This window comes from Danio rerio, chromosome 8 (genome assembly GCF_049306965.1).
Source record: "Danio rerio strain Tuebingen ecotype United States chromosome 8, GRCz12tu, whole genome shotgun sequence".
Taxonomy (NCBI): Eukaryota; Metazoa; Chordata; class Actinopteri; order Cypriniformes; family Danionidae; genus Danio; species Danio rerio.
The window spans coordinates 59,263,119-59,287,950 of NC_133183.1; the positions used below are offsets into that span (position 1 = coordinate 59,263,119).

Consider the following 24,832-nt stretch of genomic DNA (forward strand, 5'->3'; position numbering starts at 1 on the left):
CAACTGGCCTGTCTACTGTACCGACCTGTCTTAAATAGAATATTTGAGACACATTTTGAAGCAGTACTGTTGCCCACCTTAATGCTGTGTTCACACCAGACGCGGAACGCGCGGATAAATCGCGCTATTCGCACGTAAATAGCCGCGTGAACATTTGAGTTTACTCGCCTTATTCGCGCATCGACCCTCACTTCATTTCCGTGTCAAATCCGCTTCAATCGCGTGTCAAATTCACTTCAAAACAGACACGGATTCGCGTGATGGGCAGGACTTCTGTCTGCCCGATGACTCTAGCTTCATAGCTAAATGGCTAACATGGATTTTATTAAGAAAATAACAGTGTTAATGTGATTTATGGAGACTGAAAAACAGCGTCGATACGTTTTGGGTCCTGTCTGAGTCCACTGCATTCTTTCAGAGGTGCATCCAGCTCTGTGAGCTCATAAACTCCTCCAGAAACTGAACCTGGATGACGGATACTTTCAGCGGTGCTTCTGACTGAGCCAAGCCCAGTTTGATGACTTGTTGTCGGTGTCCCGGGGGAAATCCTCCATTAACAGGTTCTACATCACAATCACGCCCCCACAAGAGCAAGCTTCTGATTGGTTAAAGCGGCGCGAATGTCCGCTGAAGTTCAGATTTTCGAACTCGAGAGATTCGCGCGAAATGCTTGTAAGCGCGTCAAACGCGCAAACGCTCAATTCGCCTCGCGCATATCGCGCTATTCGCACCGCACCATTTGCGCAATTTGCGTCATTCGCTATGCGCCATTCGCGCGTATCGCGCCGCAGGATGTCTATTTGCGCGTTTGCATTGACTTAACATGTAAATCACTCGTGCTTGACGCGCATTCCGTGTCTGGTGTGAACGCAGCATAAGACTTGTTTGCAGGAAGAATTGGACAAAATTACACCTGAAACACTTACTCACTTGTTGTCTTCAGTCCCTAAACAGCTTTTAAGTACTGTAAAATGGAATCGCAACATTACAAACGCTTTATTGTTGCAACTTTTTTTTTGAAAAGTGTTGTAAATAAGATTGTAAAATGTGTTCATGTTGAAAAAAAGCCCAATAAAACTCATGAGGAACACATTAAATAACATTTGCTGCATTGTCTGCAATGAAATACATTCATTCATTTTCTTGTCGGCTTAGTCCCTTTATTAATCCGGGGTCACCACAGTGGAATGAACCGCCAACTTATCCAGCAAGTTTTTACGCAGCGGATGCCCTTCCAGCCGCAACCCATCTCTGGGAAACATCCGCACACACATTCACACACACACTCATACACTACAGACAATTTAGCCTGCTCGATTCACCTGTACCACATGTCTTTGGACTGTGGGAGAAACCGGAGCACCTGAAGGAAACCCACGCGAAGGCAGGGAAAACACAGAAATGCCAACTGAGCCGAGGTTCGACCCAGCGACCTTCTTGCTGTGAGGAGACAGCACTACCTACTGCGCCCCTGCCTCACCCAGTGAAATACAAGTCAAAATAAATATAGAAATCACTACTTTCTTTTTTTATTTGGGTTTAAATTTTGTGTATAGCTAAGTACGTATAGTTTATGTATAGTTATTAGTTAGATTACAGCTCTGATGTGTTAGTTACGTATAGATTTAAAATCAGCACTTAAGTCCAGTGTTGTGTTCTTATTTACGATTATGTTTATTCATGTAGCACTGTTGTCCTGCGAGACATGACGTTTCGTTCAAGTGTACGTTCACAAATGTCATCTTGACTTGAATGTTGTCAAAGGAAAATTACCGTAGTTTGGGAAGCAGACTTTGAGGCAGCAGACGGACGACAGAGCCGTGAGGTTTGTCAAGCTGGATAATCCGAAGAGGACGCCGCATACAGCATAGCATAAACACGTCAGCTCTCCAAACAACCACCTGAGAAAACCAGACAGAAAGAGAGAAAGAGAGAGAGAGAGAGAGAGAGAGAGAGAGAGAGAGAGAGAGAGAGAGATCTGCGTTTTTTAGATTTATGCATTACATTCATTCATTCATTCATTTTCTTTTCAGCTTAGTCCATTTATTAATCCAGGGTCGCCACAGCAGAATGAACCGCCAACTTATCCAGCATATGTTTTACATAGCGGATGCCCTTCCTGCTGCAACCCATCTCTTGGAAACATCCATACACATTCATTCACTCACATACATACATACATTCATTCACATACACAACAAACAATTTGGCCTACCCAGTTTACCTACCGCACGTCTTTGGACTGTTGGGGAAACCGGACCACCCGGAGGAAACCCATGCCAACATTGGGAGAATATGCAAACACCACACATACGCCAACTGACCCAGCCGAGGCTCAAACCAGCAACTTTCTTGCTGTGATGCAACAGCACTACCTACTGTGCCACCGTGTAGCCTATAAAGAATCTTTCTATGCAATATTCCAAAATGGACATTAAAAATAGGTAGATGAAAACATAACTAATGACCAGGTTGTTTCTTTTGATACCTTATATGTTCAGCTTTTCTCATAATATGGTTTTATGTCTCTAAATTGTGAAGTCTCAAACTGAATTTAAGTAAGCAAATACTAGGCTATGCTTGGACCCTTTTTCTCCAGTGATTATTATGAGTTTTTTTTTTTTTTGGACTTGTTATATCTTTGGCAACAGTTTTTAACCGTAACTGATGCAGTGTGGAGCTTCTTAAAGAGCAATGTCGGAATGGCCATATTTCATGATGACAGTGCCAAGATTCATCAGGCTCAAACTGTAAAAGAAGGATTCATTTCCACACACGAATTCACCCCCAATTGACCTGAACACTGCTGAAAGTCTTGAGAGGTTTTTGTCATGTGAAGCCACTTCCAAACGTGGCTGTTTATGGAACAGAACTACATACGCCATCAGCTTGAATTAAAATGTTACCAAATCTACAACAACAGGCATAAAGCAGGCATATAAATCACTGCAAAGTACTTGATTAGCTAAATCCAAAGAGCAACTGATAGCCACAGACAGAGCTGGGTTATTGATACTGTGAATGTAATCTGTATTGTAACTGTATTGTAATCTGGCTGGCTAGCGGAAGGGAGGTATTTATTTATTGTTATTTAACAAAGTAAATATGTTAAATAAATACACCAACTTAGGTAGAAGCATACACATAAAACACAAATGCAGAACTTTTCTCACAAGTATTTCTCAGGGTTCTGCCACTCTGGTCTTATAAATTCTTGTTTTGGTGGCAGAGCTCGGACACTAGCCCTGTCTGGTCCTGTTTCTGTCTCTGTGTGCGTGCGTGCCATCGTGAGTGTACGCAGAGTGTGCGCGCTCCCGCTTGAAGCGTGATTTATACTTCTGCGTCAAATGACCGGCGTAACCCACGGCGCAGGAAACGCATGTAGCCTGATTTATACTTCTGCGTCAGGTGACCGTCGTAACCCACGGCTCATGTAACGTGCGTGGCTGTGCATTTATACTTCTGCGCGCTGTCTCTGTTGGTCTGCATTAACACTTCCGAAACGCTAGTGGGCAGTGAGGTGTAAATGTTCCTCTGTGTCGAGTTTCTTCGCTGCTGTTTTGATTTTCCTGAACACTTCCGGGATGTACAAGTGGCTTAAACTCGCTCATTTTGTGGCAGGAACCGGCGGACGTGCAACAACTTTAACTATGAGGTAAACACAAAACAAAACTATCCATCCGGAGCTCCTTCACGGGACTCCACACTTGTAAACAATCGCTCAAGCCATTCGCGCGGCTCTCGGTCCCGCCCAGACTCGTCAGCGATACCAAGCCGACCAATCACAGAGCTTGCGCTACGCGTCGTTGCGACGTGTAGTTACATTTTTGAGAGGTGCACGTCAGTGACGGCGATGGCCACGGCGAAGGGCTATGCGTCAGCGCCGTAGCATACGCCAGCGTTTGACGCAGAAGTATAAATCAGAGGCGGCCGCGCGGGCTCTGCGGCCCTCGGACGCGCGCGCTCTTGTACTCGTGTTTGTGTTTTCGTCTGTCTGCAGCGTGGTGTTTCATTCCCAGCGTCTCAGTCTTGTTGGTTTCGGTTTTGGTCGGCGCTGGGATGAAGCATGCACGCTGCGTGTGTGAGCGCACGGTGAGTGTTTTCATTCATTGTGTGCTCGTGTCTTGCGTCTGTTGTGAAAGCACGTGACTATGTTTACATTGTGGTCACAAGCTTTTGTCGTGTGCTTCAGTGTTGTGCTTGTGTTGTCATGAACATGCGGTTAATGAGTTCTCTCATTGGCTGCATGTTCTTGTCCTGTTTTATGTGAGCGCATGGCTTGTCTCGTCTCTGTCATGCGCTCTCCCGTCTATTGTCTTGTCCCACCCACCTTGTTATCTTGTTTGTAATTATTATTTTCACCTGTCCGCCTGTCTGTTTATTGGTTTGTCTTTCCTATTTATTCTCCTAGTGTGCTCTGTTCTGTGCTGGTCCGTTATAGATTGTTTCCCTTCTCTGTTATATGAGGTCTGTTGGTATCTGTTCTACAACAGTGACTTCCTGCATTTGGGTCCTCGCCTCCTCTCCATCCACCCCCATACCGTGACAGTATTAGCTGGGGACCAGACTCACTAGCAGTCCAGCCGCATGTACACTCCAACAGCCATTCACCCCGGACTACATAATGCATTATGCCAATCGACCATCTACAGCTGTTTTCAATCTGGACACTGATTATGCTGACACAGCTGCAGGACATTGCATACACACACTATTTAAGCACGTTATGCCGAGTTCTGACTACATGATTTTAGCCCCGATTTTGACTCGTCGACAGGTTTTGACACAGGCAAATCTGTGCTAATTCATGCGAGTGACAACCACACAGTGAACTATCAAAGACGTGATCTAAGAGAATCGTTAATGCGTTAATGCAGCTAGCTGTCTGCAACCCATCACTGGGAAACACCCATACACTACTCTCCTGCCTGCCAGACTTGCTGGAATGTTCCACATTTGTTATGACTCGTGTAATGACATGTTCCAAATATTGTTATGACTTTTTATTCTCTTTTCTTTCTTTTATGTCAAGCTGCTTGGACACAATCTGTGTTGTATAAAGTGCTATAGAAATACAGATGAATTGAATTGAAGTAAATAGGACACAATCTACATCGTATAAAGAAATAAAGAGGAAGTAAATATGCCTACTTGTGAGCGAAGGCTGATGGGATCGCCAAGGGAAAAAGCGAAACCGTCATCCCAAGGTCACTGAAGGACAAATTGACGATGAAGAATTCTGCCGGCTTCAGAGACGATCTCTTTCGATACGCAACTAGGAGCAGGACGCCATTTCCCAACAGCGACAGGATACCTGAAATAAGAAGTAAAAAGCATTAAGTGAAGTAAACAGGCATTAGCACAAGCACTTTCTGTCTTCTTGATCTAACACTCCGCAGCTCCTATTTTACTGCTTTGCTATTGCTTGGCAAGAGCTGAAACTGCTATGATTTATTCTGGTACTTTACGATTTGAAGCCACTCTTTAAACCGCTGTATGTCCCCTTGCTCCGTTTGCCAGTAACCTCCGAGGTTTGGATCTAACAGTCGTTGATATTTTAGTGTTCACAATATAGTATTGCTGCAGATCAAACATTAGTGAATGACAAGAAGTGGAGGATCTGAATGCCCAGAAATGCCAGGTAATGAAAATTCTACAAACCGAGATTGTGTGCTGATATTCAGAAAATGATGTGGTCCCACTTTATATTAAGTGGCCTTAACTACTAGGTACTAACATAAAAAATAAGTACAATGTACTTATTGTGTTTATGTTGTATTGTACAAGACGTACGGTAAGGTTGGAGACAGAATTGGTGGTAGTGTTAAGGGTAGGTGTAAGGGGATGGGTCAATGTTGTAATTATAAATGCAATTACATGCATATAATATATACAGTACACTCATGGGCCACTTTATTAGGTACACCGTACTAGTACCAAATTGGACCCCCTTTTGCCTTTAGAACTGCCTTAATCCTGCATGGCATAGATTCAACAAAGTACTGGAAATATTCCTTGGAGATTTTGGTCCTTATTGACATAGCATCATGCAGTTGCAGCGGATTTGTCGTCTGCACATCCATGATGCGAATCTCCCATTCCACAACATCCCAAAGGTGCTCTATTGGATCGAGATCTGGTGACTGTGGAGGCCATTTGAGTACAGTGAACTCATTGTCATGTTCGAGAAAACAGTCTGAGATGATTCTCGCTTTATGACATGGTGCGTTATCCTGCTGGAAGTAGCCATCAGAAGATGGGCACACTGTGGTCATAGAGAGATGGACATGGTCAGCAACAATACTCGGGTAGGCTGTGGTATTGACAGGATGCTTGATAGGTATTAATGGGCCCAAGAAAATATCCCCCACACATTACACCACCACCAGCAGCCTTAACCATTGATACAAGGCAGGGCGGATCCATGCTTTCATGTTGTTGATGACAAATTTGGACCCTACCATCCGAATGTCGAAACAGAAATAAAAGACTCATCAGAGCAGGCAACGTTTTTCCAATCTTCTATTGTCCAATTTTGGTGAGCCTGTGCAAATTGTAGCCTCAATTTCCTGTTGTTAGCTGACAAGAGTAGCACCCGGTGTGGTCTTCTGCTGCTGTAGCCCATCTGCCTCAAGGTTCGGCATGTTGTGTGTTCAGAGATGCCCTTCTGCAGACCTTGGTTTGAGTTACTGCTGCCTTTCTTTCAGTTTGGACCAGTCTGGCCATTCTCCTCTGACCTCTGGCATCAACAAGGCATTTGCGCCTACAGAACTGCCACTCACTGGATATTTACTCTTTTTCAGCCCATTCTCTGTAAACCTTAGAGATGGTTTTGCAGGAAAATCCCAGTAGATCAGCAGTTTCTGAAATACTCAGACCAGCCCGTCTAGCACCAACAACCATGCCACATTCAAAATCACTTAAATCCCCTTTCTTTACCATTCTGATGCTCGGTTTGAACTGCAGCAGATCGTCTTGACCATGTCTACATGCCTAAATGCATTGATTTGCTGCCAGCTGATTGGCTGATTAGAAATTTGTGTTGACGAGCAGTTGGATAGGTGTACCTAATAAAGTGGCCGATAAGTGTTAGTACAATATAACCACTGTATTTGCAGCTGAAAGGGCATCCGCTGTGTAAAACATATGCTGCATAAGTTGGCGATTCATTCTGCTGTGGCGAGCCCTGATGAATAAAGGGACTAAGCCGAAGGAAAATGAATAAATGAATGTTACAAATGAAATGCACTGAAAGAAACTCTCGAAACTCAACTATTTTTTCATGACAAAAAGTTATAGGACAATCCTCAAGGCTGCACTGGATACCCACATCAATTTTATGTGGCTTTTTAGAACGATGGGTTTGGTTTTATGATTTGTATGTTTTAATGGTCGATTCAGAAAGCGTGTAACCTCACATTATTTTGTGGTAGCTATTGAGCAACAGGCAGTGATGTAATGTTATTAAACCTCCTTCAATATACTTTCAGCAAATTCAAAGTCATTTCCAAGGACAAATTACAAAGAGCAAAATGGCTTGATGGTTAAAGAGCTGGATTTGGGATTCATAGGTTGCAGGTTCGAGTCCTTTCGAGGTAATCAATGAACAGCTTTAGAAACAAAAAGATAATACATTTAAATTCATGAGAAATATTTATAATTTTTATTTGTTTCTCTTGAATTTTGCTTTTTTATTTATTTATTTTTAATTGTTTTAATTTTTTTTACATTTAATATTCTTACTTAACATAAATTTCAGTGTACTAATTTTGGACCATTATTCGTTATTTTATTAGATTAGCTCCAGATTTGGCTTTAGTACTAATTAATCTAATGTATATGCACACATATAATCAACACAGGCTCATTCTGTAACTGTAGATCTTTATATATATTTCAGGAGAGTGTAGAATACGTCCCTCGAGGTATGTTTATTCTTATTTTTTGTTTTCGTGTATCCACCAGAGGCCGCTGTGTACGCTTTTTGGGATCTCAAATTTCTCTTGCGAGTGTCATTCGCATCTGCTCTTCTCACGTCAGTCCACCAGAGGCCCCTGTCGACTGAATGACTAACTGACTGGCCGACCGATTGACTGACCCACCCTCCTCCTTGCCTAAACCCAACCAATAGTGTTTTCAAAACCGACGATTCCACCGACATACATGGCGAACTACCGAACAAACTGGTAGCAGTGGGAAAGCAGTCCATATGGAGGTAAGCGGTTAGCTGGTAAGTGCAAAAAGGACTGGCCTCATGCCACCCCATAGCGTTTGTTTTAAAGGCAAGACGAAATCCAGCCATACGTACTTCTGTCTACATAATTCGCAATCTCTAGAAATGTATATAATGATACGTTTTCAGAATGAGCCTATGCTGCATATAATAATGTAAAGCTTCCTATAGAAAATATCAAGTTAATTGAGAGATTTGTGAGGGGTGTACTCATATATGCAACATAGGCTGCATTTAATTTTTAAAACGAATGCTATGGGGCGGTATGACGCTGTTCCCTTTCGCGCTGACCAGCTGACCAATTACGTTCGCTTGCTTTTTAAAACTGTCGATTGGGTTTAGGGAAATAGGTGAACAGGTCAATCTGTGCTTTTGAAAACACTATTGGTTGGGTTTAGGAAAGGAGGAGGGTGGGTCAGTCGATCGGTTAGTTAGTCAGTCAGTCAGTCGACAACGGCTTCTGGTTGATTTACGTGAGAACTGTTTGTGCGAATGGCACTCGCGAGAGAAATTTAAGATCTCAAAAAGTGTGCACAGCGGCCTTTGGTGGATTTGCGAAAACAAAAACTGCAAAAAAAAACATAGCTCCTGGGACGTGTTTGGTGCACTTCAGGAATATATATAGAGGTACTTTTCAAAATGTTGAGCACTGAATATGCATCATTGTGGAAAAAAAAAATTCAGCTTTTATGCTTTTATTTACATTTAAACAAAAACTTTAAGTCAGAATTTGTCAAAGGTATAAATATTTTTGGGCTTGACTGAATATAAAAATGTCTTCCCCCTCAACTTTCTCGCCTGCCTTTTAAATAAAGGCTAAAAGGCTCTAAATTTGTCAAAGAAACAGTTGTAAATACTGTACTCACAGAAGATTGAGTAAAGGGAACCCATAAAGACGTCGTGCTCCTTTCGGATTTTGGAAACAAAATGTGTCGTTTCCGAGGTGTTTCCCATCTGCAGACGAGATAAAAGACAAGACAAGAAGTTTAGACGGACAGTGGAAAAGGATGAAGCTGAAACAAGAACAAGTATGAAGCACTGATTGGAGAGCTGAGGGCTTATTCGGGCTCAATCAGGACTGTGCGCTTCAATGAGCTTCATGGCGAGTCCATTACAATCGAGATTAGCAGCTCATCTCTCAGTCAAAAGAGCCAGAATCCCGCTCACAGCTAATGCCAACACAAAAATGTCTGCTCTGATTGTTTTACAGAACATGTATAGAAGGGATTTTTTTTTTCTATGGATAACTTTGGCTCTGTTAGAAAACAAATTCTTCAAGCTTTCACTTTGGCTTGTTTAATTCAGGGCCTGATTATCCAATGGGCATTATAATTATAAAAAGAAAACTGGATGTGAATGAATTCACTGATCGTTAAGATGATTCTAAGTATGAGCATGTGCTAGTTTCAGCAGTTATTTTTTGGGATTATTACATGGCTGTCTGGAAAACTCGCGTCTGACTGGTCAGTCACTATATTTTCAAGGTACAACCCCAAATCAGACATGGACAGCATGGAAAACGCAAATGATAATAGAAAGTAGTGATTTCTACATGTATCTTGACTTGTATTTCAATGCAGAGAATACAACAAACATTATGTAATGTGGTCCCTATATATTTTTTTAAATAAACACAACCAATGCTAAAACCATCGACCTTCTTGCTGTGCGGCGACAGCAGTACCAACTGCGCCAACGCATCGCCCTGAAGCCAGCATATTGTGCTCCAAAATTTCTATGTACTTTTCAGCAATTATGGTGCCCTCACAGAAGTTAGCCTTACCAAGGGTCCTTGATGCTGGCTTTTGGACTTGTTGCTGAGACATTCGGCATGATCCTATTCTTCTTTGGCCTGGAGCGCATGGCATCCATTTCTCCTAAAAGTACCTTAAATACTGATTCATCTGACCACAGTACATGTTTTAACTGTGATAGTCCATCCCAGATGCTTCCGAGAAGTTGACAGCGCTTCTGGACACTGTTAACATAGGGCTTGCTTTTGGCACAGTACAGTTTTCACTGGCATTTGTGGATTTAATTATGTATTATGGTACTTGACAATGGTTTGCCAAAGTAATCCTAAACCCATGTAGTGAAATCGCTTATAGATGAATGAGGATTCTTTATGCAGTGCCACCTGGGGGATCGGAGTTCATGGTTTTTCAGCCTAGGCTTGTGCCCCAATCCTTTACACTCTGAAATTCCTCCAGATCCCTTGAATCTTTTGATGATGTTATGCACTGTTGTAGGTGAAATATGCAAATGTCTTCCTTTCTTTCTTTGACAAACATTGTTTTTAAGCATTTCAATAGCTGTAATTTTTGGCAAACTGGCGATCCTCGGCTCATCTTTGCTCCTAAAGGTATAGACCTTTCTTGGATTTTTTATTATTTTTTTATGAACTCAAATTTGAAAGTGTACCTTTTAGGTTCTGTGTGGTCTAGCATGCTGTAATTAATTTTGGTTGTTCCTGCACATGTCTGTAATCATAGGGAAAAAGAAAAATGTCTCTACCATAATCTATGCAAAGGTTATTGTATTCCAACTGATGAGAGGTGCTGTACAAGCCACATGGACCGATCATTGTTTACATATTTGACGATTCTTTTGTTTGATCAAACATAATTCACTGTGTTTGGACAAAGTCAGACATATAAAAGGATTACTTATGCACATCACCTCAAAAACAGAGGAGAATGGCCCTGAAGCACACAGCATAAGGTAAGAGATGACAGCTGTCTGTGCTATCTGGGGCTGCTTAGTGATCATAAATGTAGTGTTTTAACTTCTGCATCATGGAAACACCGTGATTCATTCAGCAACTGTTTGATATGTGAATATAATTCAGTAAAAAGAATGCTAGAACCGTATGAGCACCGGCAAGAGCTTTCATTTGAGCTATAACTTGTACACGTGTCATATGAAAAATATGAAAATGAACCAATGTAAAATACCCAGCTCGGGTCTCCAAAATACTGTGTATTTAAGAGTAAATAACTTTTGTACAGTAGAATAAAAACCAAAGTGATGCATTTGTGCATAAAATATAGATTCTACACTTTCAAATGAAACCCCTTAAGGGGATCTGGTGCAATGCTAGCCCTTTCAAGAGTTCACACTTAGCTCAAGATTTATACATAGCTTGTTTGGCATGCTGTCCTGGGAGAGAGCCCTGAGCTCAAGGGATCCTCGAGCCCAGGGCTCCCCCCCTTTTGCAGGGCGAGTGGAGATTGAGCTCAGGTCAATCTCAAACTCCCCCGCTGTTGAGGCCAAGGCGAACTTCCTGAGAGTAAGACTTTATAAAAAAAGGTTTAGGCTTGTTTTATCTATAATATAGAGCACATTTGGATGGTGGCAGGAAACCGGGGAACCCGGGGGAAACCCACGCGCACACGGGGAGAACATGCAAACTCCACACAGAAATACCAGATGGCTCAGCGAGGACACAACACCATTGGTATTCTTGCTGTGAGGCAACAGTGCTAGTCACTGGGCCACCGTGCCGCCCATTCTGGATCAAGGAGGAAGAAGGGGAGGAGGGGGGTTTCTTCCAGACGAACATAGTTGTAGAAAAGGAAATGAGGATATATATAGTGATTTGGGATCCTTTGATTGGAGGATCATAATTAGCTAATGTAGACCAGCTGGGTCAATCATGAGCACATGCTCCTCTCGAAATTAGTTTAAAATTAAACTTCACTTAAATCTTAAAGCGGAAGTCGTTGAATGACAGAAACTTACCGGAAACTTAAATTTAAGGAAATTTCTGTAATTTAACGGCTGCTATATTACCGTAAATGTCTAAAATAATGTATTTTTTTTTACAGTGTACACATAAAAATAGCAAACGTAAATGAATATATGGTTGTTTATTAAATGATTAAGTCACTGTGACTACCAAGATTTATTGATAAGATTTCAATTAGTCAGTTCTTATAAGAAACAACCCCTACAACATAAATATCCATAACTTAACAACCAAATATGGAAACAAAATAGCATCTAAAAACAGCTCCATCGGAAACTGTTGGCCTGGGGAAATAGTTAATACAGTTTTGTGGTCATTAAATCAAATATTTGACCACAGAATGCCACGATTGTCCATTCAGAATCGAGTATCCCAGAAAACCCCTTTTCGCCTCAGAAGATAACACACATTTTTTTCTTTCCACATTTGTTGTCTCTTCCACTACAAGCACACAGACACTTTCTTTGTGTTCTGTCCTTAATTCCTCCTAAAACAGACACACAGGCATGCATACAGGCTGTGTGTGAATGGTGTATTCAGAATACAGAGATAAAGATACCCTGATATCAATTTAAAGCCTCTTATTATCTATACACAACTGCGGGAGTCAATGACCAAACGGCCTGTTTTCTGGAGGCTGATAAATGTCAACTCTGATCTTGAAAATAGAGGAGTGATGCTTGAGTTTGCCTAAGGTTTAAGGACAGTCGTTTTTTATACAGATAAGAAAAATACAAACAGCATGAAAGACGACTGTATTCACCACTCACGCTCGATTACTCACAGGATGTTTTTTTGCCTCGTGACTTTTCCGCTCATGTTGATTTTTTTAAACTTGCGCGGAAGATGCGATTGAGGCAAATTATGTTCGTTCATGTCAAATGCTTTGCTCCTTTTTAGGCCCTCATCACATTGAACATACATTTTTTTGTGGTAAGAGGCCTTTTTTTTTCTCAAAGTGTTTTTATTGAACAGAAATGTCAGAAATAAAACATACAGTTCAGATTTTTAAAAAACTTTTTATTTGTTAGTAATCCTCCCAACCCAAACACATCCCATGACACTGTATACATTTGAAGGTCCCGTGAATTGCTTTGAATAGGCCATTTTTATTTGATGCTTGACGTAATCTTAACTGTAAAATGATAAGGCGGCGGGACATAGAGTAGCTCCTCCTCTTTAAAAAAAAAGCCAATTTTAGGCAGAAGTGACAAACTTTGCATATTTATATCAGTTTGTTCTCTAAACATTGTCACTGTTTTGGAGCACACTAGCTTATAGATATACTTAAAACTAGACACAGACTGAAACTAACGTTAAAATTTGTTTATTTTAATTTAACGGGATCTTTAGATTCTATAAACTATATATATATATATATATATATATATATATATATATATATATATATATATATATATATATATATATATATAGTTTTATAGTTGAAATCAGAATTATTATCCCCCCTTTGAATTTTTTTTTCTTTTTTAAATATTTCCCAAATGATGATTAACAGAGCAAGGAAATTTTCCCAGTATGTCTGACAATATTTTTTCTTCTGGAGAAAGTCTTATTTGTTTTATTTCGGCTAGAATAAAAGCAGTTTTTACATTTTTAAAAAGCCATTTAAGGTAAAAATTAGCCCCTTTAAGCTATATATTTTTCAATAGTCTACAGAACAAACCATTGTCATACAATAACTTACCTAATTACCCTAACCTGCCTAGTTAACCCAAATTAACCTAGTTAAGCCTTTAAATGTCACTTTAATCTGTAAAGAAGTGTCTTCAAGAATATGTAGTAAAATATTATTTACTGTCATCATGGCAAATATAAAATAAACCAGTTATTAGAAATGAGTTATTAAAACTATTATGTTTAGAAATGTGTTGGAGAAATCTGCTCTCCGTTAAACAGAAATTAGGGAAATAAATAAATAAACAGGGGGGCTAATAATTCTGACTTCAATTGTATATAAATATAAACTAAATTACTTAATTACTTTAAATGGTATTATTTTGGGTTTTGGGCACCTTGCGTTCTAACCCCCTGCTGCGCCTCACACATTTGATGGCGTGCTTCGTGCGTCTGCAGTTGTAAAAAGTCAACTCTGTGTGAAAAAAAGCACAAAGATTGTTGACAGTGGTTGCCTAGCAACATACAAAGTGCAGTATATTGCTGTTTTCTAAAGTCATCAAAAAGGTATTTCAGTGTGGAGGTCTGCACCCGACCAGATTTCTTGGGTGTGGGAATAAATTTCCGAATAAAGCAGGAGAGTGGTCGGTAACTCTAGTGTTAATTAAACAGGAGCGGGCGGTCTAACAATATTGCTCCCAACTCCCGAGCACGCGTATGAATGTGTGTGAATGGGAGAGCGTGTAGCTTGTGTACAATTTTGCAGATTTATTATTTTTGCTTATATAATGCTTCAGAATGCTTAACCTTTATGATGACTGTGCTCTCCGTTGCATACAGAGTGAAGGACATCAGTAAAGTGCTGAGACACACACTGAGGCGCACACACACACAGTTCATTTTGTTTCAGTTCATTTTGGCACAGTCTGAAATCACAGCATGCGGCCAGGCTTTTTTTTTTTGTTGATGGTTGGTTGTACAAGAGTGTGTAATCTTCACATGTTTTTTTGTGAAGAGGACAAATGCTTCTTTGGAATGGAATTTACCGACAACGTTTCTATTGAGAAAAAAATACAATAGCAAGAATATAAGAGCTTAGAAATGCTCAGAAACCGCAACGGGAATTTATCAGAATGTACAGAGCATCCGGAAAGGATTTATAGCACTTCACTTTTACCGAATTTGTTTATGTTACAGCCCGTTACGTTCCCCTCAACTCTGTCTAGGGGGACACGGGAACGCAACAGAATTTTAGTGGAGTTTTGTGTGTGTGTTAGCATTAAGGTCCTATGAGCAACCTCTCAAAGGACTAAACAAAAGAAATATGCAACCTGAATGAAGATTAACAAAATATTTATTGAAGGATTAAGGGAGGATTCAAAAAAAAAAAAAAAAAAAAAAAAAAAGAGGGGGTTCAAGCCAAAACAACAAACAAAAATTCTCTAACTGAGACAAAGGGAAGAACTAAATAATATATAAAAGAAAAGAAAAACACAAACATACTTGCTCCCTTACTAACATAAACAGGAGAAAACGGTTACAAAAAAGAAAAATGGCACCCCCTCTCTTCTAACCCAATCCCTAATTAACAAAGAGTGGTTAACAGAGTAGTATTGAAAACAAAAAAGAACTTACAATCGAAAAAAGGTTTAGACAAAGACTGTATGAGATGGTCAACAGCATCAACAGAACTTAAACCAATTAAAGCTCCTAATCAACAAATAATGCTTAAAGAATTAAACAAAAAATATTTTTAAAGTCTCACAAAAGAGCTCACGCGCTCACACACGCGCACGCACGCACGCACGCACGCATATTCTCTTGGAGACAAGCTGCTTAAATGCCCACGACTTTACTCGTCCTCCAATCACTGAATGGATCATTAGTGGCAGCAGGTGACGTTCATCATCACCTATTAGGGTGTAGCAGAGAAAGAAAGAAAATACAAAACAGAAACAAATACAGTACGTCCTGGGACGTAACACAGCCTTATTCCAAAACGGATTAAATTCATTTATTTCCTCAAATTTCAACACAAAATACCCCATAATGACAATGTGAAAAAAAAGAGTTTCTGAAATTGTTGCAAATTTATTAAAAATAAAAAATATTAATTTAGTTCATACGATTCCCCTATAGCACATGTCTTTGGACTGTGGGGCAAACCGGAGCGCCCGGAGGAAACCCACGCCAACATGGGGAGGACATGCAAAGTCCACACAGAAATGCCAACTGACCCATCCAGGACTCTAACCAGTGACCTTCCTGCAGTGAGGCGACAGTGCTAACCACTGAGCCACCGTGCCGCCGCCCCTTCATCTCGATTAAGTTTACCTAACTTTTTAATAATAACACTTTTCAAACACCTTTACCCAACATTTGATTTCCTGGGAAGACGTCCAATATGAACTTCAGCATGAGCCAGATGTTGATGCTGATTTACTATTACGGTGATTAGCATCGAATTGATCATAACTCATCCTAAATTTAATAACAAACTGCAAAACAAATTGTCTTGATGAGGACATACTGTATGAATCAAAATCAGATCACAAGGCAGCAGAAATCACTTTATCATTGTTTAGAGTGTCTTGTGAGATCTACATTGACAAGTGTACAAACGCCTTTCCAAAAAAAAAAAACTAAGAATTTATTATTTACACAAGCAGAAGCACATTTTAATATTATATACAGTCTAGTTGAGGCCATTTTAGTACAGTGAACTTATCTTCAAGAAACCAGTCTGAGATGATTTGTGCTTTATGACACGTTATCCTGCTGAAGGTAGCCATCAGAAAATGGGTACACTGTGGTCATAAAGGGATGGACATGCATGGTCAGCAACATTACTGAGGTAGGGTGTGGCGTTTACACGATGCTCAATTGGTACTAGTGGGCCCAAAGTGTGCCAAGAAAATATCCCCCACACCATTACACCACCACCACCAGCCTGAACCATAGATAGAAGGAACGATGGATCCATGCTTTCATGATTTTGATGCCAAATTCTGACCTGACCATCTGAATGTCGCAGCAGAAATCGAGACAGACCAGGCAATGTGTTTATAATATTCTATTGCCCAATTTTAGTGAGTCTGTGCAAATTGTAGCCTCAGTTTCAAGTTTTTCAGAAAGTAGTCCTCTGCTGCTGTAGCCCATCTGCCTCAGGGCTGGACGTGTTGTGTGTTCAGAGATGCTCTTCTGCAGACCTCGGTTGTAACGAGTGGTTATTTGAGTTACTGTTGCCTTTCTATCAGCTCCAACCAGTCTGGCCATTCTCCTCTGGCATCAACAAGGCATTTGCACCCACAGAACTGCCGCTCACTGGATATTTTCTCTTTTTCGGACCATTCTCTGTAAAGCCTAGAGATAGTTGTGCGTGAAAATCCCAGTAGATCAGCAGTTTCTGAAACACTCAGACCAGCCCGTCTGTCATCAACACTTATGCCGATAATAACAAAAAATTTAGTCGGAGGCGGGGGTTTCTTTTTGTGCATTATTTTAACCTATTTATGTATTACACAATATGTCTATCTATGAGACACAAAAATGCTTCGATATTTTGTCATTTTAATAAAATGTTAGAAGGAAATAGACACAAATTTAGGAAAAGTAAAGGTAGAGTTGTCAAAAGCATCGAGTTCGGTGTCAATCGGTACTGAAATTTAAAAAACTATCTATCTGTGTTTGCACTTGGTAAAAAGCAGTGAAGAAGTGGTGAACTGATGACTTTTACATCCAATCACAGTCATTTCACAGTCAACATCGATCAAATGTTAGCGGAAAATGGACGTTTTTAAAAATTCAATACTGATTGGTACAAAACTCGATGCCAACTTTGCCCTGACTTGTTCTACATTTGTGTCTATTTCCTTCTAACATTTTATTAAAATGACAAAATATAAGAGCATTTTTGTTTCTAATAGATGAACAAGAAAAAATGGCTAAAATAATGCGCAAAAAAGAAAGCCCCGCCCCCTTAATTTTCTGTTTAAGTTGGAAGTGCATCAGCATGCTGAAATACAACTCTAATTTATGCTGACTTTAACGTCACTATGGTTGAAAAATAATTGAATAGCTATTACTACTGTAGGCAGAACATTAAAATGTAGTTTTTTTTTTGTAGAGATGGAGTCTGGTCAAAGAACTCTAACCGTCGCACCGGTGTTTGCTTTTTGCACTGCAATAACCAAAATAAGTCGATCAACCTATAAACCATTAGTACCCTGACTTAGGGTTGTCAGAATATCGAGTTTGCTACTGTTTGGTACTAAAATTTTAAAAACGTCTGTCTATCTGTGTTTGCACTTGAAAAAAAGCAGTGAAGAATGTTGAACTGAAGACTTTTACATCCAATCACAGTCATTTCACAGTCAACAGCGCTCAAATGTTAGCGGAAAATGGACGTTTTTAAAATTTCTGTTCCGATTGGTACAAAACTCGAAACTTTTGACAACTCTTTCCTGACTTGTCCTACATTTGTGTCTATTTACTTCTAACATTTTATTAAAATGACAAAATATAAGAGCATTTTTGTGTCTAATAGATGGACAATAAAAAAATAGTTAAAATAATGCAAAAAAGAAAGCCCCTCCATAATTTTCCTTTTCAGTTGGAAGTACATCAGCATGCTGAAACGTTAGAATGATTGAAAAATAATTGGATAGCTATTGATAGGCAGAACATTAAAATGTAGTTATTTTTTGTAGAGATGTAGTCTAGTCAAGGACCACTAACCGTCACGCCGTTGTTTGCTTTTTATACTGCAATAACCAAATAAGTCGATCTACCTATAAACTATTAGTACTCTGACTTAGGGTTGTCAGAATATCGAGTTTGCTACTGTTTGGTACTAAAATTTTAAAAACGTCTGTCTATCTGTGTTTGCACTTGGTAAAAAGCAGTGAAGAAATGGTGAACTGAAGACTTTTACATCCAATCACAGTCATTTCACAGTCAACATCGATCAAATGTTAGCGGAAAATGGACGTTTTTAAAATTTCTGTTCCGATTGGTACAAAACTCGATACTTTTGACAACTCTTTCCTGACTTGTCCTAAATTTGTGTCTATTTACTTCTAACATTTTATTAAAATGACAAAGTATAAAAGCATTTTTGTATCTAATAGATGGACAATAAAAAACGGTTAAAATAATGCGCAAAAAAGAAAGCCCCGCCCCCTCCATAATTTTCCGTTTCAGTTGGAAGTACATCAGCATGCTGAAATACAACTCTAGTTCATGCTGACTTTAACGTCACTATGATTGAAAAATAATTGAATTGCTATTACTACTGTAGGCAGAACATTAAAATGTAGTTTTTTTTTGTAGAGATGGAGTCTGGTCAAAGAACTCTAACCGTCGCACCGGTGTTTGCTTTTTGCACTGCAATAACCAAAATAAGTCAATCTACCTATAAACCATTAGTACCCTGACTTAGGGTTGTCAGAATATCGAGTTTGCTACTGTTTGGTACTAAAATTTTAAAAACGTCTGTCTATCTGTGTTTGCACTTGGTGAAAAGTAGTGAAGAATGTTGAACTGAAGACTTTTACATCCAATCACAGTCATTTCACAGTCAACAGCGCTCAAATGTTAGCAGAAAATGGACGTTTTTAAAATTTCTGTTCCGATTGGTACCAAACTCAATACTTTTGACAACTCTTTTCTGACTTTTCCTAAATTTGTGTCTATTTACTTCTAACAATTTATTAAAATGACAAAGTATAAAAGCATTTTTGTATCTAATAGATGGACAATAAAAAACGGTTAAAATAATGCAAAAAAGAAAGCCCCGCCCCCTCCATAATTTTCAGTTGGAAGTACATCAGCATGCTGAAATACAACTCTAGTTAATGCTGACTTTAACGTCACTATGATTGAAAAATAATTGAATAGCTATTACTACTGTAGGCAGAACATTAAAATGTAGTTATTTTTTGTAGAGATGTAGTCTAGTCAAGGACCACTAACCGTCACGCCGTTGTTTGGTTTTTATACTGCAATAACCAAATAAGTCGATCTACCTATAAACCATTAGTACCCTGACTTAGGGTTGTCAGAAGTATCGAGTTTGCTACTGTTTGGTACTAAAATTTTAAAAACGTCTGTCTATCTGTGTTTGCACTTGGTAAAAAGCAGTGAAGAAGTGGTGAACTGATGACTTTTACATCCAATCACAGTCATTTCACAGTCAACATCGCTCAAATGTTAGCGGAAAATGGACGTTTTTAAAATTTCAGTTCCGATTGGTACCAAACTCAATACTTTTGACAACTCTTTCCTAACTAGTCCTAAATTTGTGTCTATTTACTTCTAACAATTTATTAAAATGACAAAATATAAGAGCATTTTTGTGTCTAATAGATACAAATTAAAAAAATGTTTCAAATAATACACAAAAAAGAAAGCCCCGCCTCCTACTTAATTTTCCGTTTCAGTAGGAAGAACATCAGCATGCTGAAACGTTAATATGATTGAAAAATAATTGGATAGCTATTGCTAGGCAGAAATTTTAAAAACGTCTGTCTATCTGTGTTTGCACTTGGTGAAAAGTAGTGAAGAAATGGTGAACTGATGATGTTTACATCCAATCACAGTCATTTCACAGTCAACAGTGCTTAAATGTTAGCGGAAAATGGACGTTTTTAAAATTTCAATACCGATTGGTACCGAACTCGATGATTTTGACAACCCTATCCTGACTTGTCCTAAATTTGTGTCTGTTTCCTTCCGACATTTTACCAAAATGACAAAATGGGAAAGCATTTGTCTGTCTAATAGATAGACATATTGGTTAATACATAAAAAAAGTTAAAATAATACACAAAAAAGAAAGCCTCGCCCCCTACTTAATATTCCGTTTCAGTTGGAAGTACATCAGCATGCTGAAATACAACTCTACTGTTGTTCATGTTGACTTTAACATCACTATCACTGAAAAACATTTGGAAAGCTGAACATCAAGATGTTTTTATTTTTTTGTAGAGATGTTGTCTGGTCAAGGAGCACTAACTGTCACGCCGTTGTTTGCTTTTTGTAATGCAACAACCAAATAAGTCGATCTCTTGTATGCCCATCTCATCTGAATCCCGCTCTGTGGTGTTGAGAAGACTCATTACCAGCTCACGCAGAGCATGCCCCTCCACCTGTATTCAAATCCTGACTGAGTAAATCCATCAAAAAGCTGTCACAATGCCAACAACAGCTCCCTCTCAAGACCTGAATAGAATGTAATGAGTACTAGCCTAATAAGCAGAAGAAACCGATGAGCCCTGGCATGATACCGCACAGATGGCTTACAGAGAAACATTACAAACATTCGAAAACAAGTTTTGATATTGTGCTTGTTTTCATATAGAGACCTTTTTCATGGCTGCTGCATGGAGGGCGCCATAGCGACCGGCGTCTTCCGGTAGAATGCTAAAAACTTCCGTTTACAGCGTTTACAACTGGTAATTTGCGCTCCGAAAATGGGTTTCAATAGCGTTTTTAATATATTACAGAGTGTTTTTGTGACACACAACTTAGAAATGTGTCTGTTAAAGCCGTTTTAATCTGTCAGATGTGGTTCAAGCCCGTCAGTAATACAAGAAAAACGTTCTCCTAGTTCACGTGTCTGCCGTCAGAAATACAGTGTGTGTGTGTGTGTTCCCGGCCTGTCAGCTGTTAGCTCAGCGGCTCTTCAATACACACACACACGCAATACCTCGCTGCATTATAGAGCAAACCGTATTATTAGCATGAAACTTATGTAACTCATGCAATTTACAAAAATGACCAATAAAAGTCTGTTATTGATCCTCTGCTGCTGATTTGCTGTTCATTCTAATTGCGAGCTGTTTGTGTTTTATTTCGTGTGTTGTTTTTACCACGGTTTGTGTTTTGCTGTCATTTCGAAATGACACGCCTATATTTTCACGTTGTAACAGTTATTAAATCAGTGTGTCAGTGGCACAGTACAGGCTATGTGTGTGTGTCAAACATTTTGGTGAATTACATTTGTTTGTGCTGGTTATATATTTGAAATAAAGAGAAAATGTTGACTTTAGCGATGACGAGGCTTCATTTAAACTGCAGAAGATGCCGTCTGACAACGAGGGAAAAACGCCTCACAGCAGAAGTTTTCCATCCTATTAGATTGCATTTTTTTAAATGATCAGTCCAGGAGATGGTGCTGATGGACAACAGAATTAGTTCATAGATGATAAAAGCTGGTAAAATAAATTAAAACTATCGTTTTAAAGCTGTACAAATGTGACTGTTTAAATGCATCAGCTGCTGACCGAAAGTTCTTCGCATTCTCCTTGCGAATACACGCAAAGCATCATGAGTAATTTTGCGTTCCAAGAAAAAGGTCTATACTACACCAGGAAAGACGGAAGAGCGTGAAAGCATAAGCAACAAACATCTGTCCGTGTTTAGCGTCTGAATAATTAAGTCATTAACATGGCACATCATTACAGGTGCCATGAAATCAAAATAAAGTTTTTTAGACGTTAGTATCAGTATTGTTAGCTTTTAAGACATCTATAAGATAAGCAGAGATGTATACTAACAAAGTAGAACTACTTCACTACTGTACTTAAGTACTTAAAGGCTGTATCTGTACTCGACTGGAGTATTGTTTTTTACTCCTACTTCCACTTTTACTTCAGTACATATTTTCGATGAGTTTGATACTCCGATAGATTTTTTTATGTGCTGCATCGTTACTCGTTACTAGGGGCGTCAAAATTATTGATATCGGTTCATTAATAGATCATAACCGGTTATTACGTACTGATGTCATTTATCTCCTATGTGCGATGTCGAAGTAGAATACTATGGCAAAGGAGGTGTGGGCGAGTAAATAACGCTCTTACTACAATGAAGGCAGTACAGCATGAGCCGCTATTTGACTACTATGGAGAAATGCCAGCCTGAGAAAACGTAAGTATTTTACGTTTTGGCAGTTTAGTGGCTAATTCGTACGAATTCAGTCGTAAGAAAATGTACGATTTTAAAAAGGAGGCGTGGCACCTAACCCCACCCCTAAACCCAACCGTCATTGGGGGATACGCAAATCGTACTAAAATGTACGAATTAGATCGTGCGAATTTGTACGAATTAGCCACTAAATAAAAAAAGTTACGAATTGCCGTGAGATTGTGTTGGAAATGCTGTAAAACTCCATCTTTACCTCTCTTTCTCTCTCACTTTGGACATTTGACCCGCTGGCGTATTTGTAAGGTAACTTTTCCTCTCCTCATGGCTGTTAAAGCGATACTTATGGATCCAGACACGAGCGTGCCTGTGGTGCGGGTTTTCTCCACTGTGTCTATTTACCTGTGATAACCGCGTATTATGCGCATACAGACTGTCACCGCGGCTGTTCTTCCTGCCATCGGTGAACAGTGCTTTCATTTCGAAAGCTGATCGCAGCCCTTTCTGTTGAGCAGGTGAAGACAATAACCAATCATAGGGGTGTAAGACCTCGCCTGTCAGCGCTCAAAAAGCAAGCGGGATAATATTTACATTAGTTTTTTTGCTATATAAATACTCATGCTGTCTTCTGTGCATGTGTTGGAGTTTTGTTTGAAACATTCAGAAAGAGTGTTTTCTTTGAGCAGGTCAAATAATGGGTTCAGTTCATAAATCTTACTGCTGTATTAAAGAACGTATTTTTAGACGTCTAACAATTATTCATTCATTTTCCTTTAGCTTAATCCCTTATTTATCAGGGGTCCCCACAGTGGAGTGAACCACCAACTATTCCAGCTTAAATTTTATGCAGTAGATGAGCTTCCAGCCACAACCCAGTACTGGGAAACACCCATACAGTCTCACATTCACACACACCCTCAAACACTACGGCCAATTTAGCTTAATTCAATACACTTATAGCGCATGTCTTTGTACAGACGTCCAACAATAGTACAACAAATAGACAGGAATGAATCTGACTTTGGACTATTGGTCTATTAGATTTCTCTGGCAGCCTAAATTTAGCCTTGTTTTAGCCAAGACGTCTATTTTTAGACATCTATTAGACACCTATTAAACATCAAAACTGCTAACTGGATTAAAATCAATCGATTCTTGCATCCCAATGCACAATGTCATTCACGAATCACAACAACACATTACGTCAAACATATTAGACCAAAATCAAGTAGATATTGTTTATTTTAAACCCAGTATAAGTTTTATAAACAACCTCATTTCTTTTTTTTTTTTGTATTCTGCAGAAAAAACGAAACGATACAAACTGGGAAAGAAAGGTATAGATGGATTACACCTTTACATTACTGAAATTAATATGCAAATGATGATAGTGTGCTTAAAGAGTTTGCAGCATTTGCCATGTCTTTGGCCCCTTTTGGTTCATTTCCATGTTGACGTGATTAATGTAGGCCTGTCGGTAGTTTACACGAGCCGTCAGGAGAGTTATTAGCTCTAATGAAATGCTCGAGCTGGACAGAGATCTTAAGGACATTTTGGTCATTGTCATATTTCATCCTGCTGCGTCTGCTGACTGTATTATCATGGGTTTAGACATAAAAACAGATGCTGAGGCAGGCATCGCTATTATTATTTTTTTTCATCGAGGATTAGGGATTTGAACAAACCCCTAACTCTAGGGATTAATCATCCTGGATGAGATTCTACTGCAGGCTTGAATGATACCTCAAATCATGCTGCTTGTTGAGCAGAAGTGCGCTATAACATTTCTAAGATAGTCGATTTATGACTGGTAATAAAATGAACAGAATAATTCTGTATTTTACAAGAAGAGACTTTGTATGTATGTAGAGGTGAAAATATCACAGAAGACCACCTAGCAACCAATCAATAAACACTCTAGCAGTGGAAAAATTTTTTTTTTTAATCACCCAAAATGGTATTTAGTCCCCTGAATACAGAGTTTCTTCCATTTGTTGCTCGGTATTATATTTTTCTGTGGTGATTCTTCGAATTCTTCGAGCCGATTTTCTTACTTTTTTGCCTTTGCAAATAAAGCTGTGACAAAACACTGGACCTGAAGAAGATTAAAAAATAAAGATGAATCATCTCTACCTCTTCGGTTACAAATATTGCTCCCCAGGCTACCACACAAGGGATTTTTCAAATCTGATATAGCAGTCCAACTACTCTATCTGTGCATTTTATCATTCAGGCATCAACAAGCGACGTTACTGGGCTGTTTACACGACAATAATGACAAACCTAAG

The 24,832-nt window shown here is 39.3% G+C and overlaps 1 protein-coding gene across 3 annotated transcripts in view; it reads right to left on the bottom strand.

Annotated features, from left to right (window-relative positions):
* The window catches only part of opn7d (opsin 7, group member d), a 91,394-nt gene that overhangs the window by 16,053 nt on the left and 50,509 nt on the right, over window positions 1-24,832 (bottom strand). For all 3 annotated transcript variants that reach the window (XM_001340566.8, XM_073908922.1, NM_001316946.1), the window contains 3 exons: window positions 9,100-9,187; window positions 5,152-5,314; window positions 1,774-1,901 (listed from right to left, as the gene is read on the bottom strand). In XM_001340566.8, the coding sequence (XP_001340602.2) occupies window positions 1,774-1,901; window positions 5,152-5,314; window positions 9,100-9,187 (379 nt within the window). Of the gene's footprint in view, window positions 1-1,773; window positions 1,902-5,151; window positions 5,315-9,099; window positions 9,188-24,832 lie in introns of those variants that run through there.